This window comes from Hirundo rustica, chromosome 8 (genome assembly GCF_015227805.2).
Source record: "Hirundo rustica isolate bHirRus1 chromosome 8, bHirRus1.pri.v3, whole genome shotgun sequence".
Taxonomy (NCBI): domain Eukaryota; kingdom Metazoa; phylum Chordata; class Aves; order Passeriformes; family Hirundinidae; genus Hirundo; species Hirundo rustica.
In genome coordinates this window covers 2,764,806-2,784,502 of record NC_053457.1, presented here as the reverse complement: position 1 = coordinate 2,784,502, position 19,697 = coordinate 2,764,806, and the positions used below count along the sequence as shown (strand labels likewise).

The window sequence follows — 19,697 nt, the reverse complement described above, 5'->3', positions numbered from 1 at the left end:
AGTGTGCAGAAAAGCACCAGCAGAGACACAACAGGGAGTGAGTAAAAGCCCAGCCTAGTATTTCTGAAGTGAAAACTTTTACCATGACATGCTGCAAGCTCCGGCTGCCTGCTGGGAGGAGAGAGAAGGGGGAAAAGGCATTTTTTATCTGTAAAAGCAGTGTGAGAGTGGGTGGGTTTATCCTGGTGCTGCACACACAGCTTGCTGGTGCTGGCAAAGTGCCCCCCTTCACAGAGCTGCCACATCCCACTGAGAGAACAGTAGCTCTCTGAGAGATAGGAATGCTATAATTTAGGAGGGCATGTGCTAGGAAGGAATGTTTGAAGGGGGAAAGCAGTCATCTATTAAAGAAATGAAGTGAGCATTTTTTGGTTTTCAGGAGCAATGATTCATCTGGAATTTGAACCAGCCCGAGTAGCTCCCAAGGGAAAGATGTTTCTGGCAGTGCAGGAGAGCAGCAGGAACAGCACAGTCCCTCTAAATCAGGCTGCTGGGGGTGGCTTCTGCCTCCTACTTCAGATTTAGGTGTCAAGGTCTCTTGGGAAGTCCATACCCATCCTGCAAATCTGAGAGAAAAGCAAAGCAAGGGGAAGCAGGAAGAGTGCAGGCCCACTTCACTCAAGGCTATACCTACCCCTCAAATAAATGGCCTTCCCCAATTCTTGGATGTGTTGCTACAATTTTAATTCCAGTTTCCAGTGAGGTATTGAACTGAAAAACTGAGATCAGTAAAATGTGATTTAATTCTGAGAGTTCCTTGGGTACATGGGAAGGAAGTTCCACAGTGACACATTTTTGAGCACCTCATTAAGAAATTGAGGGCCCCATACCCCAGGCTCTATCCTGTTTTTTTAATTGGCCTTTAATGTTGGGCAGTGCCTTGTACTATTTTTTCTGACTGTGGCATCTGCACTGCCTCAGGCAATAACACTTCCTACTAATGAAAAATCACAACTTGAAATAAAAAGTTCTTTCACTAAGCCTCATCTATTTAAACAGGGACCAATTACACATCGCAATTCCCCTCAGTAATCTGGTCACCTTCTCCAATTCCCATCATCAGCACATCAAGTTTGACATGAGGGGGATGTTCAAATGGATGAAGGAGTTTCCTCAGTAAATACTCCAGAGCTGTCCAGCACAGAGGACAGACCCCACAAGTAAATAAATTAAGCCTTTGAAATGTGCATTGACAAATAACCAAGATGGGTAAGACATGGACAGACTTGAACATTAAAAACAAGAAACAAACGCAACACGTATCCAGTGGGAAGATGAATGTTCCTAAAATCCCTCTGTGGGGGCAGTTCTAAGGGGCAAATGTGTAAGAGCTTCCCAGACAACTTCCAGAGGATTCCCACTACCTGTGTGTGCCAATGAGCACACAGACCCTCACATTGCAGAGGTGTGAGGTATTTAAAAAAAAGTGTTTTCAACTTGCCACTAGAGTGGCCTTAAGGATCTCAGCTCCAGTGGTTTTCCAGTTTTCCTGAAATCTATCATCATTCCTGAATCAATCACCTTCCCGTGATCCCATATTTGGAAGCACTTTTACCTTTCAGAAGCTAACTAAAAGCCCTCCACAGCTCCAGGCCATTCCAAGGTCAGGGGTTTGCTCAAAGCAGCTGGAAGAACCTTGCGTTTCTGTTTGAGCAGCAACTATATTCCATCATTCCAACATGGAAACTCCTTAAAATCATCACCTAGCTTTAAAAGGCAGTGCTCCCAGGAATCACAGCAGCTCCTAGCTGTAAGCAAGTGTAGACACTGGAGGTGAGGAGCAGAGGTGAACCAGGGAGATGCCCCATTGCACTGGGATCCAGCAGAGCCCCACCCCCACATTTAGTGTGTTAGTCACAGCACACAAGCCATGCTCAGCCAGGGAGGCACTTCCAGCTTAGAACGCCATCAGTGACAACCAGTCTCTACTTCAGAAGACCCCGTGCTTTGTTAAATGACAGCTCAGCTTGCTTTACTCTCTTTGAAAGAAAGGCTGAAGAATAAGGAAGGTTACACAAAATCCTCGCCTATGTTCAGCGCTGAAGCGGCACAGCCCCAGGACACACTTCCTTGGACAAGGAATCCCTTCCCCTTACCTCTTAGAGACTCTGTAATGTGCTGTGGTCAGTTTCCCAGTCTCAGGGTCATGAACAGTAGCACGGCTCAGCTACAAAAAGAGAAAGGACAAGGCTTACCCACCTCGCAGGCTGCTTTTTGGACAAGCCCCAGGTGTTCGAAAGGGTTCCGATTGGTCCGGATGCAATGCTCGCATATCAGAAATGGTTGGAAGGGCAACACAAGCTGCAGCTGCCATGTCCAAATCACAACAAATTGGTTGAAATAATTTGGTTAGATTGTCCTTTCACTTTTTTCCTCCCTTTCTTTTCTTGTTTGGTTTTTTTTCCTTTGTTTAAAATCAAGACTTTCTACAAGTAATCTATGATGCTGAGCTTCCCAGACAATTCCTCCTCACCCAGAAATTTTAACTCCTCCCAGAATTTTGGCTCAGTGCTGATGGCCTGTGCACCCAATATTTAATTACCATGGCTAAAACCAGGGGAGGGCAGGCAAGGGCAGGTTGGTTCTTTCAGATCCAGCCAATTTTGGAAATCACTGGCTAAATTCAGCACTTATAGTACTTAATGAACAAGCTGAAAAGAACCAAAAGCCCAGTGGAAGCAAGCCTGTGTTCTGCCAGGTTTGCATCAAGCAGGAGGTAAAGGAACTCAGCTGAGAGCGTGAAATTATCCTGGACAAGGAGATGTGTGTCTGTCTGTGTGCACAGCAAGGACCTGAAGCATTTCTTACACCCATTAAGGGACTTGGAGGTCTGCTACATTTTCCAGAGAAAGGGAGGACAATACTTAGTCATGAGAAGAGCAAGGGGGTAGATTGAAAACAAAAAAACAGATTTTACTGAAGGTTTTGTGGCATCTTGTATTTCTCACACTGACTGCAGAAACTTGCTTGAAAAAACAGACTTGAGAAGGTGACCAAAAAGGAAAGAACAAATCAAAACACGCCCCCACAGAACTTGCAACTGAAGAAGACTGAGAAACTCAGCAGTAACAGCCTGTTACAGATCTGCACAGAATCACAAGATAGACTACAAGGTGTCTCTTCAGCCCACCTCTTGTTTCCTCAGAATGAGCAGGACGTTCACACTCATAACAGGTCCAAAACCTCTGGCATAGAACTCTCTTACCTTTTGCTAATTCTGTAATGTGCCGTCTCCAAGGCTCCCGTTATGGGGTTTGAAATGGTGGCTCGCCTCAGCTGTGAAGCGAACCATCAGAAGTTGCATTACAAGCACGATCTGCATGCCAGCAATCCGACCATTCAGAAGCCTGGGGATAGGGACAACGCCACCAAGCTGCCAGCGCCCTGGCACTGCTGCCCTGCTCTGCCTGCCACCGAGGGGTGCAGGGCCACAGGGAACAAGGGGGAGGCTCCAGCTTTACTAAAAGAAAGGTTTCTTGTTTGGCTTTTTTTTTTTTTTTCCAGGTTTCCACAGGTCTTGTTTCCATGTCTGTAGCAAGAAGAGTTTCTGAATAAAGCAAACCACAGCAGCTTGGATTTGTTTTGCAATGAAATGCTCTGGGAGCAGCACAGTGGTGTGGCACATAGACAAGTGGCGCTTTCTTACACTGTCCTGCTCCTGGATGAGGAGTTTGCCAGGTAAATTGAATCCAGGCAGCATCATAAGCCATAGGTGAATAAACCATTCCTTTTTGGCCTTTCCTGTACTAAAAGCAGCACCAAGCTACTTTGAGCTCTCACAAACTTTTGCTTCACACATGGTCATTTTTACACAGAGTGGAAACTCCTGGCTCAAGGCTTTCCTTTCCCTCTGCTGTGCTCCATTTATTCATGCCTTCCCATCTGTGTTAATATTCCAACTCAGAACCTCACGTGTGCCCTTTGTCTTGGTTCACGTACTACCAGACATTCTCCATCACTCATAACTGGAAAGGTTGAGATGCAGAGCCCAAATTCTGCTATATGCAGGATGTCATGCCAACTCCCAATCAGAAGCATTTCTCTACTATTAAAATAAACTAAACAAGCCAAGGCCTCTCTCTCCATACCTACTGACAAGAAAAGATACTGGGAGCTCCCAGTCTGCTGCCTCTCCTCTCCTCCCATGCAGACACATTAAAAAACAAGGCACAAACTAAAATTCCAGTGAGACTCTGTAGCTGAATAATGAGGCTTCATCCTGCCAGCACAGAAGGCTGGGCACAGAGCAGCCAGCACTGTCTCTTCCCAGAGGATGGCAACATCCCGAGCAGCAGGAAGGAGGAGATGACCTTTAGGTCTCCAAGAACACAATCCTTTTGCTGCTGAGCCATGCAAGGCCTTAGCCAAAGGGAATACGGGAGCAGTATCTGCATACAGATGCTCCTGCCTTAAAGGTCTCCAAGTCTTTGCCATGAGACGAGAACTTGACAGGAAAACAGTGACCTCAGCAAGTTCAGAGCTTACAGTCATACATCTACAGTTTTCTACTCTGTAAAGTATTGGTCTGGCCACACTCCACAGGTGTGGAACACATCACACTGGAGCAACGGAGCTCCAACACCTCCAGACCAGCAGTGGGGGGCTGAGATTTTCAGCCCTGCAGCAAAGCTGCCTGGCAGGGCAGCAGGAAAAGATGCCTCAAGTACATGGAGAGAAGAGCTTACACACTTCCTGCTTACAGTTCAGACCATAACTTCAGAAACCTCAGAAGAGAATCACAGAATTACCGAGGTTGGAGAAGACCTCCAAGATAATCAAGTCCAACCTCTGATTAATCTCTACCTGGCCACCCAGCCCAGAGCACTGAGTGCCACGTCCAGTCATTCCTTGGACACCTCCACAGATGGTGACCCTGCCACCACCCTGGGCAGGCCCTGCAAATGCCTGACAAATTCTTCAGTGAAGAAATTCTTCTCAATGTCCAACTCCTCAGCTTCAGGGAGCTTTAAGATCCCCTTCAGGCTCCCTGGTAGGCTAAGGACAGCCTCAGCACCCTGGTGCCCATGTACAACCAGAGCTGCTCTACCCTGCAGAAGCCAACAGTTTCTCCTGCAGTGAATGCTCTTATTCCCCTGATCTCCATCTGCTCAGCTCATTCTGGACAAAAAGCCATTTTGGCCAAAAGCAAAGGAAAAAAAGCAGGAAAAATAAATTTCTATGAGTTTAAATCTTAGTTCACAATTGATGGAAAAATAAACTAGTTTAACTACATCTTCAAAGTGCATTTGTAGATGTGGAGTTGCACCAACTGGATACAGAAGGCAACTCCATCAGTTTGCTGTTTGTCTTGGACACTCCTGTTTTCTCAGACAGTGGAGCTGCCCTGGATTATTCCTCACTGAGAAACAAGAATCTTTGCATCCAGTGTCTTAAACAGGGTTGATGAGCCACCACTGTCAATAAGAAGGCAAAACTCAGCAACTATGCCCTGCCCTCCTCTTTCATCTGCAGGCAGCTTCCAAGCCTAGGAGACAGAAGCCAGTCTTATACCAAAATGGAGAACACAACCATTCCTTTCTTGTCTGTACAATAAGGTTGCATTCCAGGACCATTGGAATGGCTGTTTTTCCCCTGCAGACTTAAAAAAGAAAAAAAGCAGAAAACCAAACACAAGTTGGGAATACTCCAGTACACCCATGTTGCTTTATGTTTGTTTTTTGTTGGAGAACCTTCTCCTCCTCATCAGAACCAGCTGAAATTGTGTCTGCTGGAAGAGCCTGACAATCCTGCACTACTGCGACCTGGCTCCAGTCATCACAGAGAATTCCCAGCTTTTCCCAATCTCCTTCTAGGAGTGTCACCAAGAGCTGCAAGGTGAGGCAAGCAAGGTATGAGCACACTGCATACACCCCCCTGTGCTCCAGAGGAGACAGCCACGCACACCTCACACAAAGGACATGTGGAATTTAAGATTCCAAAGGCAAGGAAGCCTTTGGAAGGCAAAAGTAAGGCATTTACCCTGGGCTTTGCAAGCTCCTTCACAGTCTCGATCTCTTCATCAGAGATGATGTCCAGGAAGCGAACGATCCGAGGCTTGTCCCACTCGTCCTCCTGCTTTACAGGGCCCAGGATGTATCTGGGATTCCTGTTACCATCATAATAGCGGCAGAAGAGTCTCTTTTGTCTCTGGGGAGTCTGGAAGGGAGGCAGAGCAACAGGGAGTCAGAGAACTCCCATGGGACATTGGTATTTCCAAGGTCAGAACATGTCCTGGGCACACAAACAATTCACTCTCTCCACCTTGTTATGTGACAGGTTAAAGAGATGATTCCAGTTTGAGAAGTCAGTGCTGTCTGCACATTAATTTTGCTGTGCAATACTTCAACAAGCATTACTTCACAAAACCTTACCAAGACAATTTTATCGTTAAAAAACCCCACCCCCTATTTAATTCTGTCTGTAACTCCAGACTTCCAGCATCCTTATTCAATTAATTACACTGATGGAGCACATCCAAGACAGCCAGCAGTGCCTGGGGCAGCATTACTTTCTGTCTACTGAACAGGCCAAAATGGGGAAGAAATCCAACACGATCCTCAACTCTGCACACGCATCCAGCTGCAAAACTTCCTTGCTTACACACCACACACAAATTCCTGACATTGTTTGGTTTCAAACATTTGAGAACAGTCTACTCCACTTTACCATTTTGAGCCCCTCCCCACGGCACAGCATTTCGTACTTCCTTCTCTCAGGCAGGTAATCCTTTTTCTTAACCTCAGTTTCCTTCTCCTGCTGCTCTTCTGAATCTGTGCTGGACTTGTTTGCCTCCTTTTCTTTAGCCATGATGTATTCAAAGTATTTCATGTTCCCGTTTGCTCTTTGATGTTCAGGATCTATGGACAGAGAAACAGACGAGGATCACTGGCAGGTTTCCAGCCCCTGAGGATTCATCCAGAAGTGGTTATTTACAGAACGCAAAAGGAAACAGATGCATGCCACTGCTTCCCAACCCTCATTGCACATGGGTGTCCTAGCACTGAGAAAAAGGGGTTGGCCATTCCAGCCCATCTCACTAGAGAGGGAGAGACAAGGGAAAGGGACAGGGAGAGAGCTGGGACAGCATGTATGCATGTTTCAGGCTGTAAACCTGAAAACTCAGTGGGATTTAAGATTTATGGTGACAAAGATTTTTAACTTACAGAATTAGTTTCAGTTCTTTAATAAGCTGCTCTCAAGAGCTTTTGCTATGTTAGGATTAGAACTGAACTTCCCAGAGCATCAAGACACAGTAAGTGGAGTATTTACAGAAGAATAAATGCTTTCATTTTTCCTGAAACAGACTCTTATCTCACTTGTATTTCTTGTTTTTACAAAAGTCCATCATCTTCAATGTGCCAAATTTGTATTTAAATCATCTGCAGAGATTTCAGTATCACCAATTTGGTTCGAATTTCATTAATTTTGGTTTTGCCTCTACCTAAGGGCAAGCAATCTCAACCCAGGAGAGCAAAATGCAGGAAGTGAACAAGATTTCAGACAGGTAAAAGGATAGAAGCCAACAGTGTCAGGAGGCAGAAAACCCTTCAGTACAAAGGAGCAAATCCCCACCTAAAATGTAAAGATGCACTACACAAATGCATTTACAAGGCAGATTGCAGGCAAGCCTGCACTCCCCAGGACAAACCCAGGACCCTGTGCCCCATACCCAGCTCCAGGAGGCGCCTGGTGAGTGCCATGGCCTTGCCCAGGTCCCCCTGCTGATACACAGCATAGCTCAGGTAATCCAGGATGTAGACTTTGTCTGCAGAGGAGACTTCTCCCTCATCCAGCTGCTTCAGGGCTTGCTCCATCCACAGCTCCGTGTGGTAGTAGTCAGCCTCAGTGTAGGCAATCTTCCCCAGCTCAAAGCAATCTTCAGCTGTTAGAAAGGATTTGTGCTTCACACCTGGGTATTTAGAACAAAATATAGTTTTACACAGGATTCTAGACTGGTCCTCCAAGAAACATTCAAGTTATTTCTCATTCCTCATAGCAGGGTTTTATTTCTGTTCTCCCACAGTTCCCTTCTGCAGTAGCTGTCTGCTGAAGTCTCCAAAGCCTGTAAATCCTGGGCACACAAGCGTTTTCCATTGCCAGAATACCAGCGAACAGCTAAATGTCGCTACCCCTAGTGAAATATCAAATTAAACAAACTCTCCTTTCTCAAAACCCCAACCACCCCCAGCAAGAGCAAAAATAAGCCAAATTTGAAGTTTCAGAACTCTGTTTTCACGGACATCACATTATCACTTTGAAAATGTTACTGAACCACGACTTGTTAGTGACAACTTGGTGGGGGAGGAAAAGAAAAACATCAGAGAGTAAATTCTCAGCTGCCTGGGATTTTTTCAAGTCAGTCATTTTTAGAAACATTTTAAGTGACCTCTGAAAGATTAAAGTACTAGTAGGCAAATTACAGATTCCTATTTTTGCCTGTGGAAACACAAGCCCTAAGAAAAACCAAATTTAATCTTATAAAAGGAAACAGGACCTGCCAGTGTTGCAGCTAAAATTGCATCTCTGATTACATCTTAATCCATTCAGAGTTTATAGCAGCAGCTCTGCAGTGCTCAAAGAGGGCAGCTGTTCTGCTGCTCATTCCTGCTCCCTCACTAAACACCTTGTGCCCATCCTGTGATAGGCAGCAACTGCAGCTTCCTGAGCCTGAATCTGCAAACACTCAAAAGAACAGACTGGCAGAATGCAGGCTACCTCAAAACTTGGCAGTAGCTGAGATTCTGAACCAAAGGAAATTCCCTGCGAATGAAGAAAAGGAGCACAAACAAGTGAACACATCGGAAGTTCCCCTCTGGAGCTCTCTGAAGTCCAAGCTATTCTCTTTTATCCTGCAGAACTCCCAGGTTCTGCCATTGCACTTCACTGCACACAGTTCTGGAGAGCTCACTGCTTTAAAAGCAGCAGAACTTCACTATGTATTTCTGTGCTGTTGGAAGAAAACAGCAATGAGCTGCCCATTGCATTAGAAGGAAATCTGTAGGTCCTTGAGCAGCTCCTGAACCAAACCCAAAAGCAAGGTTATAGATCATAACACATAAAGCCAATTACCCTTAATTTTATTAGGCATCTGACCACAATGAGCACTTGCAAAAACACAGATGGATTGTACACAGCTGATTTCTTGCCAGCTGGCACAGGACTATTTTTGAACAGAGGAAACAAGGAAGACTCAGCAGAGAAAGTTTTCTATGAAATGAAAAAAAAAAAAAAAAAATAGAAGTTGTGTCTTCTCCTGCACAGAGCAACCTATGAAATATCACCTCAGGCAATGCCACACAGGCTCAAGTCTGTATGCACCATCTTTTGCTCTTCAGTTTCCATAATCCTTGAAGTTTAAGCTCAAAGGAACTTGTTAAAATGCATTAAGCTGTGCAGTAAAACCAGGCATCTGCCAGTGCAACACAGGAAAAACCCCCACCCAGGCAAGATTTTATTGCTAGTGATTTTTATAACACTAGATTATTTTACCATAAATAGAAGAAAGATGCAGATTTCAACCAAAACCCCACCTTTTTCACTAATTTTAGCCAAACCGTTTAGCTCAAACCCGTTCCTAATGCTACCTTCAGATTCAGCAGTTAAGGCGGAACAGAGCAAACCACTTGTAATCAGGACATTTAGGAAATGCAAATGACAGCCATGGAAGGCTCTCACCTGGCAGGTTCCCTCTTGAGAGCGTATCTGTGTCCAGGTTGTAGGTGTCCTGGAGCCGCAGGAGGGCCTTGGCTGCACCAGTCTGATCCTCATCATTCGGGAAGAACTGCCTCTGGATTGTCATGTTGGAGATAAAGCCTGGGAAAGACAGGGAAACGTGGTCACCTTGGTCCTGGGGATTGTATGAACTCCCTGAAGCCAAAATCCACCTTCACACAAGCCTGAACTGAACTCCGAACACAGCCTGCACAGTTTGCATTTGGTTTGGGGCTTTTTTTAAAGAAAGCAAAGGAAAAATCAAAAATAAACATTTTGGTTCTTACCTCACTCACTCAGAAGGGCTTAAGACACACTGGTGCAGAGCTTTTTCCATTTGCCATGTTCTCTACCTCTTACAGCAACAGGGAAGCTGAGTGTGCTGAATCTTTATCAGAGACTAATCCTGGGTCTTTTTGAAAGCTCTACTTTCTTATAATTCCTTATCATAAACCTCCACCTGGTATCAATTAGCTGTTAAGACAGTCTCACAGGTCAAATATAATCATCCTGACTTCCTTTTACTGAGTGTCTTTCACAGTCAACTACTTCATGTCCTGTTACTTGCTGAAGAAAAGGGGCAGCAGTTGTTTGCTACACTAATTCAGATTAGTTCCACAAATGCTCAGTCTCAAAAGTAGATTTGCAAATCTAATTCAAGCCCTAACATGTGAAAGGCAACAGTCAAGTACCTGCAGTGAGGCTGTGATGCTGGTTTTTGCTGCAGGCACACACACTCACCATCTGACATGTCCTTGAGGACCAGGCTTTCCAGTTCACCCCACTCTGTGTTGAGCCGTTTCATCAACTTGAATGCGTTCACAGGATGGCCCAAAAACCCCTCCGGGTCTTTTGTGGCAGTAGCTGTTAGCTGATCCAACTTCTCTGCCCATCTATAATGAAAATATTCATTACAGTCTCGCAGAAGTCTGCTGGTGTGCTAGAGAACTGACTGCAAGCTACTCAAATGTCTTCACTAATAAAAAAGCCAACTGAAACTACAAGCTCTTGCATTACCTATATTTAGAGCTCTTCTAGAAGGAACAAAACAGGCTACTTCCTTTTCTGTTATTAAATCTTCTTCCTCAGCTGCAGCCCAGATCTTGTGCTGCTCTTGCAGTCCTTGTTGGAACCCTGCTGAAGGAACTCTTTCCTACAAGCCCCAAAAGCATGGTGCCAGCACTTCCATTATAAGCTGTCATGCAGGAGTAATCAAAAACAAAGTTTTACCCACATTTTTAATCTTTCAAATGCCCTTTTTTCCCCCCTAAGGTTCACAATAAGGCAGTTTTGATGCTTGTCTCAAATTATTTTAGGTTCAGGCACACAAATCTGTGAGACGCCCCTTGCCTCTCACCACAAAGCTCCTTTCTATGCTGAAAGCTTGGATGAAGAAATATGTACTTCTCACACTCCCAAACAGAGGAGCCCAGACCCAGTTTCTGGTGCTGCAGCTCCAACTCAAACTTCTCTATAGGTCATTCAACACCCCAACGTACCCCAAAACAAGCAGAGCTTTCCAAAAACCAAACCAACAAACAGATCTACAACATGAAGACATGGAGCAACACCCTGCAATCAGGGTAATTTGATGTTGAAGAGCCACATCACACAGAGAATCCCAAACTCCAACAAGAAAGCAAATCCAGAGTATGTAGCCTAGAGGGAACTCTGCCCACAAGCTGGAGTTCCTCTTTTTTGAGGATGTGGTTTGCCTGAATAAAATCTGCAGGCTTTACCTGAGGCAGGGAGGTGTTCCCAGGTATTAGAGGTGTCTCTGGCTGCTTTTGCTCTTCCCACACTGTCCCTGATTGTTTTCCTGTATTCTGACAGTCCCTGGGTGGGTTCCTCCAGCAGCCACACGAGTGAGGGGCTCCCTCCAAAACAGAGGGGCTCCAGGTGCTACTGGGGACCAACTCCAGCTCAGAGCAAGCAAAAGACTGAAGAAACCTACTTCAAACTGCCTTGACATTGCACAGGGTCAAAGCCTCCCTGCATTTCCCACTGCAGGACCAGCTCCCAATGTCCTCCAGGTGCCAACAAACAACACTGGCATTTTTCCAGGTTCTTTAATAGCTCCGCAACAGTTATTTAAACTCTCCTGACCTCACAGGTTGAGGTTTTATTATTGATATAATAAAAACTGCAACACTTCTGCAATAAGCTGTGTTTACACGTTTTTGGATGCCCAACTGGCAGGCTCCCATGTTAATTTGTAGCTGTAAAGAATATACTTGTAAGGTTCCAAACCTGGCAGCAATTCCAAGACTGTATTTTAAGTGACAAAGAAGGATCTTTCTTCCTGGATGGTGGAACATCAGAAAGTAATACACAAAGGCTAAAATAAAAGGCATTCCTCCATCTAGACCTGTTTCAACACCCTCAAGGCAGTTTTATACATACTTCTGAAAGCAAGGAAAGCATTCCTGTTCTGTGATAACATATGTTTATTTCTAGCTGTGATAAAATCTGACACATTGGACTCTGCTCCTCACATGGGCAGGTCTCTTCCTATTTATACACCAAGCTGTGGTCAAAGAGAACAATTTACAAACACCCAGCAAAACCTGCTACTTTAAGCTTTGCCCCTGAGCAAAAATTCCACAAATTTAATCAGCCTTAAGGAAGCACTTTTTGCATAAGGGTGGACTCAAATGATTGACCATTAGCATTATGACACCAACTGCTTACTTTTTGATCTGCTCCAGCTTGCTTTCCTCTGCCTTGATATAATCTTTGAGTGACACGACCAGATCTTTTTCTGTATTAATTAAGTCTGTCATATGACCTAGAAAAAAATTAGTTTGGTGAATCAAGGAGAAACATAAAACCCTGAGAATTAAAGGTATTCTTCCTCTTTTCTACTTTCTTCCTTCCCCAAAAGTCCTTCTGAATTTGCTTAAACAACCCTGAAGGAATATCTGAGTAAGGCCTTTTCTTTTAAGGAGAAAATCTCCTGCTGGACCAAGCTTGTTGCCATGGAAATTAATGTAATACTGCATATTTATTATTAGAACTTATTTAGGATTCATTTGGAAAAGGAAATAGTTAGCCACAGAGTAATCTGTCATCCAAGCATACATAATGTAGAGCAAATAAAGAGAAAGCTACAGATATACACAAAGCCGCCGTGTTTGATACACAACACTAAGCCAGGGCTTTATTTTTAAGATGATATCCATGTCTTCAAGGGGTCCTTGTAGGGTTAATTAATAATTGCTTCACCTCCTGCAGGCAGGCAGCTGGTTCAGCACAAAGAAGTGCAGTGCCCACCCTGAAGCCACCAGAACCCAAGGGTGAGTTGAGACATACTGCACCATTATGTACCCTTGGCAGCTGCACCACCTCCTTCTACATGTGTGCAGCACCAAAATTCTGTGCAAATTCCAATACCTGTAAGAATAAATAGTGACTATAAAGCCTAGTCTGGGTCATTAGACTACCTCTGGACTGACTTAAAGCCTGTTTCTCCCCAAAGAAAAGCCAATAACTTGGTAAGAACTAGGAAGTGGGTTTATTTCTGTACCAATTAGGGCTTAGGATGATTAACATATTGTTGCAGAATGAGCTTTGAGGGCTGTCAAGAAACTCTTTTGGCTACACCAAAGCAAGCCTCACCAATGGAAGTGAAGAAGTCCGTGTGGGCACAAGAGAAATGCAGCAGAAATCCCAGGGCTAGGGCACACCAAACCTTAAATGCCATTGCTCAACAGCTCTCACCTCACCACAGACCTGTGAGAGAAACACAAAACAGGTGAAAAATCCCTGCTCACCAGAGAGTTCAATCCACCTTCAGAAAAGGTCTCTTAGGGCTGCCAGTGCTGCTTGAGTCCCTCCTGCTGACTTTTATACCTTCCTCATGTGAGGAAAAAAAAGAATAGCTCAGGAACAAGGTATCCACCAGCACTCTTCATTTTAGCATCTAAGTCATGCTGCAGGTGGAGCTGCTTTGCAAAAAGCACTGAAAAAAACTCCATCAAACACTGAAAAAAAGCCCACAGCACTGATTTAAAATAGTCATTACCAAGTTCATCCACTCAATGGGGAAAAAAAAAAGTTTCCTTTTTTCAGTCAGAAAGATGCCGGTGGAACAGGTCTGAATGAAAACCCTAGACAAGCAGTCCAGAGAGGAGTTCTGTGCACGTTCCTGCTACCACCATGGACCCAAGCTCCACACCTGACACAAAAGGCTGCTCTGTCCCTGGATTTGGGTAAGTCCATGGCAGGCTTACAGACAGTGCTTTCTGCAGGGCCAGCTGAAAAGCTCTCAGCCTTTCAGGATCCCGATTCCTTTAGCAGCTCAGCATTGCCTAGCTCCTGCATACTTTAGGAGTAATTATGCTGTCATGGAATACACAGGGTTTGCTTTTTTCTCCTTAAACAAAAGCTTAAAATCTCACATACTGCTCAGAAAAAAATGAACTCCAGTGCATGGACTAATAGAAATTGGTTTACAACTCTTCCAACAGCCCAACTAATGAAGAAAAAAAGAAAGGAAAAAAGCAACAAGCTCAGCTACAAGGTAGTTTGGCCTACTTAGGGAAGAAAGTAGCATAACTTTAATCAAGCAAACAGCACAGACCCAATTGTGGTATCCACACGACAAATGTGCAAACACAAACAGGGAAATTCAAAAGTTACACCCAAATAAAAACCATCACAGCCACAGGTGGTGGTATTAACAGGGAACGTATCCCCAACTCCAGAGTACAGGATCTCTCCTCATACTTCACCTGAGGGTCAGGAGGGTCAGTTCTCCTTTCCACCTCCAGCACTGCTGGAGAGGCACTGGGGTTTGGATTTCCTCTGGAGACTGCCAATTGGACAGGACAAGCACAGTTCCACTGGCACCAACAGTAACAACAGAAAACTCACCGGAGCCCAGAAAAACAGCACAGCCTCCAGCTCCTGTAAACTAACCAAAATGTGCATGACCACAACTGAAGGGCTGATGCATTCTGGCACATCAGAACTCGCTTTCTGCCTGTGGAAAGTGAGAATTTGGAGAGGGAAGCCTGGAGTCCCTTTTCCCTTCACCAGTGCTCTAAAGCAGCCTTGCTGTCCACTGCAGCCCTCCTCACCTCTTCTTCCCCACAGGCAGCCAATAAGCTGCATCAGACTGCTTCAAACTTACCTAATAAAAACCCACTCATGTCCACCTCCATTCTTACTGAAAACACCACTCAGTTCATATTTCACCCTGCAGAAAGCCAAGTGCCTCCTGCACATTCAGCACTGGAGCCAATACAGCTGCGAATCAGTGACAAAGCACAAACAGCTTTACTACACCATAAATGTTTCCCAATGTTATCAGTTCTGGGAATGCATGGAGCTATTTGTTTACTGTACTCAGTGAAACACAAACACAAGAGAAGCTTCAGAAAGTTTCCATTCTTGCTATTAATTAAGATAAAACTTTCTAAAAGCACCAAGAAATACCAATAAACAAAATCACCAAAAAGGTGAAAACGATGTTTACTCTCCACCAACTGCTCTCAGTGACCACATTCCATCTTGTTTTTCCTTTTCTCCAGCTGCCTTTGCAGCCTGCTCCAACACCAGGCTTATCCAAACACTGCTGCAACCCCTATTCCCACCTCCTTATCTCCACAGGCACACAGCAGGAGTGACTGGCAACAGCCACAAAGCGCAGTAAGGGCAATTCCAAGGAGACACAAACTGTTTTTCACACTTAGGCACTACAAGAGGCTGCCCAGAGAAACAATCTCCCGTTCTTGGAAGAATTTCAGAGGGAGCAGAGCTTTTCAACTGCTGCAGCAGAATCAGCCACAGATTCCCAAATCAAAAAAAAAAACAGCTCAGTTTGTATAAATGCTGGAAATCTCCTGGACTCACAGGCTGCCAAATAAGTAGGCTTTAATTTCTTCTTGTTGGTGACACAAAGCAAAACAAGATGAAAGCTCTCTCTCCATTATTCCTGTCAGTCTCGCCACCCTCCTCAGCCACGTCCCGCAAAGATGGCAATTGAGCATCCTGAGGAGGAGGTGATCCCTGCCCACGCAGAGAAGTGGGCTTCCAGCTGACATCTCCAACACAGAAGCTTCCTGCCTCCCCTGGGAACATGCACTGACTAAGCTCTGAAAAGGCAAGACATTGCAGAGCACAAAAACGTGAAGCACGGGAAGAGGGGGGGAATAGCAAAGAGCAAACAAACACATGAATAGAAGGGCAACAGAGCAGCAAGCAGAGCAATGGCACTGCCAAGCAGAGCACAGGATTCTCTGAGTTTCAATTGATGTCACTTAGAGGAGTTTTTCTGGGGACTTCCAAAGAGTTCAGCTCTGCTATACAAGTAGAAAGATGCAAGCAGACAATTGCAGAGTGACACAACCTCATCACAATCAAGGTCCCACTGCTCAGTGACCAAAGACTGAAGATGCTCATTAGCCAAGTTTCCTCACTGCCAACTCCAACCTCCCGGTGCTTAACCGGTATTCAGAAAACAGGACAAAAAAATGGAAACTGAGCAGGTACTTCAACACGGAATGGCTAACTCAATTCCAAATCAGCTTCTTTATTTAGGTAAGAAATTACTGGCCTGCTCAAGATGTAAGTCCACAGCAGGGCCAGGAGACAAAACCCTATCACCAAGATCCTCAACTTTCGATTAAAAAGGTAGGTTCATTCTCACAATCCTTACTGGACCCCACTATATATAAAAATAATAATAAAAGCCCTTGATAAGTTAGGCTGAGCTTAGGGGAAATGGAGAAGATGGAACCAGAAGTGATAACTGTTCACTGCCCTAAACCCCTCCTGTCTCAAGGACAACCCAAGTTACAGTCTCATGACACAAAGTGACCGAAAATACTACTAAAAAGGAAAGAACTTTCCCAAAATAAGTACTAAGAACATTTAGCAGTCATCATTGCTTAAAAGGTCTCACAGGACAGAAGCACTAGAACCCAGTTCCCAAGTCCTCTAGCACATTTAAAGGCCATTTTAAAATTAAGATCCAAGAAGTGAGAGAAGCAAGATCTTCTACAATTGCTGCTACCAAGGGTATGCTTTAACTGTCTTTTAATGACAAAGTTATAATCTTTTATACATGTGAAAAATATAATAACATAATAAGAGACAAGGAATCAATTTCAAAGTAGGGTGTTCTGTTATTTACTTCCACATTAAAGACAACGTTAATGGCTGAATAAAAAGCAGCTGTGTTTGTACAGAGATTTGTAGGCAGGGAACTGAAGCAAGTTTTCCCTTGATTTCCTCCAGACTAAGACTGAATGGACACAGCCCTCTGAGCCCACTTGTTTTAACTGAACCAGGCCAAGAACACAGGGGACAGAATAATTATCTTATTAGACACAACAGGCAGGAGGCTATCCTTCTGCTCAAGGATTAGTTGAGAATCTACAAAGATAGACAGAATATTTTCAGATATTAAGAGTGATTATAAAGTAAGCAGAGCAATGCAAATGATCAGTTGGGCTTTCCCAAAGAGTATGTTCTTTCAAAGAAAAAAAGATTTCCTTATTTATATCAACCACAGCATGAAGGCATGGTTTTCCTGCTATAAACCTCTTTTTATCCTCACTCCTTCCAAAGTGTAACTCACCACCTGTCATTGCAGTTTGTCAAAGTGCACTTTGCAATCTATCTGCAAGCCTCAAAAAAATCAGAGCTTTAAACGCTAAATTTTAAAGCCATTCATTCTGGAACAACGTTTAAATCTGCAGAGGTCAGAGAGCTGCCTTGGGGAGGAAAACAAAGACAAAGAAAAATAATCAGTACTGGTTGTGTCGGCACATACTTCAGAAGCAGTGCGGAGTACTCTGGGCCAAATCAGCTTGGGCCAAGGCATTAAAATGTATCCAGCAAAAGTCCTAGAGTAGCAGCGGGTGCAGAGCAGTAGGAAAGAGGACACGCCTGTCCCCAGAGGCAGGCCTCTGCTTCCCAGACAACCCGGGAACTTACTACCTTTACTTTCCGTCCCTGGCAGAGAGCACTGTCTGCATCCCCAGCTAACAGCCCCTGGTGTTGTAGGGAGATGATTTACTTGTAGTAACCACGTAAATAAATGGCTCCTTTCATTCACTAAAACCTCGAGCGCTGAACCTTTACTTACAAGTAGGTGAACACTTCAGCCCTTTGCGTTCTCCTCTTTCTGAAGCCAGCAAGGGAAAAACAAAAAAAAAAGTAAAACTGAACTCTGGGCAGTCCCTTTTGTCTGTAATCCCGAAGGATCTTCCCTCTGGGAGCAGCCAGCTTTTCAGGTAAACTGGAAGATTTATTCTAAGTACATGTGACGTTTTAATTATATTCACCAGCAAGCTCAAGGCTCCAGTTTGGAGTTTCTCCTGCTAGTCAGGCTGGATCCTATCAAAATATCTACTAAATAGTACTGCTTACTACAAAGGTAGATGTAAAATTCCAAGAATTTTGGCTGAGTCCAGCCCAAAGCAGCGGAGAGGGAAACCAAGAGAACCCCCGTTGCTCACGGTGCAATCCCCGCACACAGCTTACGCCGAGTAACTTTCCATCCCTCCCAGCACGGAGTCATGCGCCCGCACGGGCAAGGCGCTCCAGCTGCGAGGGCACGGAGCGGGGCGGGAGCCCACCCGCGCCAGTGGAGGGCAGGAGACCCGAGCCTGGCCAAAGGGGACAACTCCTAGCCGCGGGGAACGGGAGGAGACAGAGGAGGAGAAGGAGGCGGCGGCTGTGTTTAGTTTGCCAGCCACGGGGAAGCCGGCGCGGCGGCGCCCTCCCGCCCCCCTCCGGAGGCTCCTGGCTCCCGTTACGTAAGGGCCGGGAGAGCCGGGACACCGGTCCCCCGCCGCGGGGAAGGTGGGGAGGTAGCGGAGCGCTGCCACGTATCGCCCCCACCCACCGCCGCTCTCGCAGCAGCCGCCCGGCCCCAAGGCTCCCTTCACCCCGACTCACCCGCCCCGACACCCTCACAGCCAGCGGGATAGGGCAGCCAGGCCTCACCTGAGCACGGGGAGCGCCTAGGCGTGGTCAACACCAGCAACACACGCTCAACCCGGGGGCGTCACCAATGGAGCGCGCCCGACCCCGCCGGGCTTCTTATAGGCGATCTGGCCACGCCCCCTCGGACCACGCCCCCCAGCGTGGCCCGCGCGATACGTGAGGCCAGTCACAGCAGCGGCCGCGCTTCGCGCATGCGCCGCCGCGCCCCTACGTCGGTCCTGCCGGGCGGGGAGCGCCGCGCGAACGTGGGACCGCGCCGGTGCCGACGCCGGCTCGGAGACTGGGCTGCGAGCTGGGAACAGCCCCCGGGGCAGCAGGGACTGTGGGGATCATCGAGCCTAAGCGGTGTTTTTGGAGTAAAAGTTGCCAGAAAAGGCCGGTACACCACGCTGCAGCCCTGCCCGGCCCCGCAGCTTGCTGCCCGGGCAGCTGGGCTCGGTATCACAGCAGTTAGGCTGGGAAAGACCTCCGAGGTCATCAAGCCCAGCCTGGGAGGGCCGGTGCCACACGGCTCTCAGGCACATTAAAAAGCTGCTTGGCTGAGTCTTGCTCTGAGAGGTCAATGCTTCCTGCTCATTGCTTTGCAGTATTTCATAAATAAACTGGTTCTTTGTTCATTCCAGCAATTAAGTTGGAATCAGGGACATTCCTAAGCCTTTTCTTCCTTTCTCTTTAGATGAGGGTTTCAAGTAAAGGATCACCTCCTCATTAGCATAACGATCTTTGTCCTTTAAAGGCAGGCGTTTGTGGTCACTCCCAGCTAGAAATCTTTCACAACAGCAGAGAGCTGGCAGAAGCATAACAGGGGCCAACTCCCTCCTCTAACACGTTCTTTAGCATGGTGACTGAGCTGCCTTAAAACCACCTCGTTCAGAAGAGGGAACTGGAGGCTGCAGTGTGATGCACAACTGAGATTTCTCCCTGTAGCCAGCCTGTCACCAGCTCCCAGCCGTGCCTCGAAAAGACAAAACCTCAGGTGTTTTGTCCCATTTTGAGGGGGTGCTGAGATGCTGAGAAAGAAACAAGGG

At 45.9% G+C, this 19,697-nt stretch overlaps 1 protein-coding gene across 7 annotated transcripts in view; it reads right to left on the bottom strand.

The window, feature by feature from the left end:
* P4HA1 (prolyl 4-hydroxylase subunit alpha 1) overlaps nucleotides 1-18,804 on the bottom strand; it is a 28,277-nt gene extending 9,473 nt beyond the window's left edge. For 2 of the 7 annotated variants that reach the window (XM_040071833.2, XM_040071831.2), the window contains exons 1-9: nucleotides 18,670-18,804; nucleotides 13,330-13,443; nucleotides 12,403-12,499; nucleotides 10,453-10,604; nucleotides 9,676-9,813; nucleotides 7,670-7,909; nucleotides 6,667-6,857; nucleotides 5,980-6,156; nucleotides 3,206-3,276 (exon numbers count right to left, since the gene is read on the bottom strand). In XM_040071833.2, the coding sequence (XP_039927767.1) occupies nucleotides 3,206-3,276; nucleotides 5,980-6,156; nucleotides 6,667-6,857; nucleotides 7,670-7,909; nucleotides 9,676-9,813; nucleotides 10,453-10,604; nucleotides 12,403-12,499; nucleotides 13,330-13,414 (1,151 nt within the window). In that variant the 5' untranslated portion in view covers nucleotides 13,415-13,443; nucleotides 18,670-18,804. Of the gene's footprint in view, nucleotides 1-2,096; nucleotides 2,168-3,205; nucleotides 3,277-5,979; nucleotides 6,157-6,666; nucleotides 6,858-7,669; nucleotides 7,910-9,675; nucleotides 9,814-10,452; nucleotides 10,605-12,402; nucleotides 12,500-13,329; nucleotides 13,444-18,621 lie in introns of all 7 variants that reach the window. The other 5 variants (XM_040071832.2, XM_040071830.2, XM_058421652.1 and 2 more) reach the window with 4 other exon arrangements.
* Nucleotides 18,805-19,697: the final 893 nt, after the last annotated feature.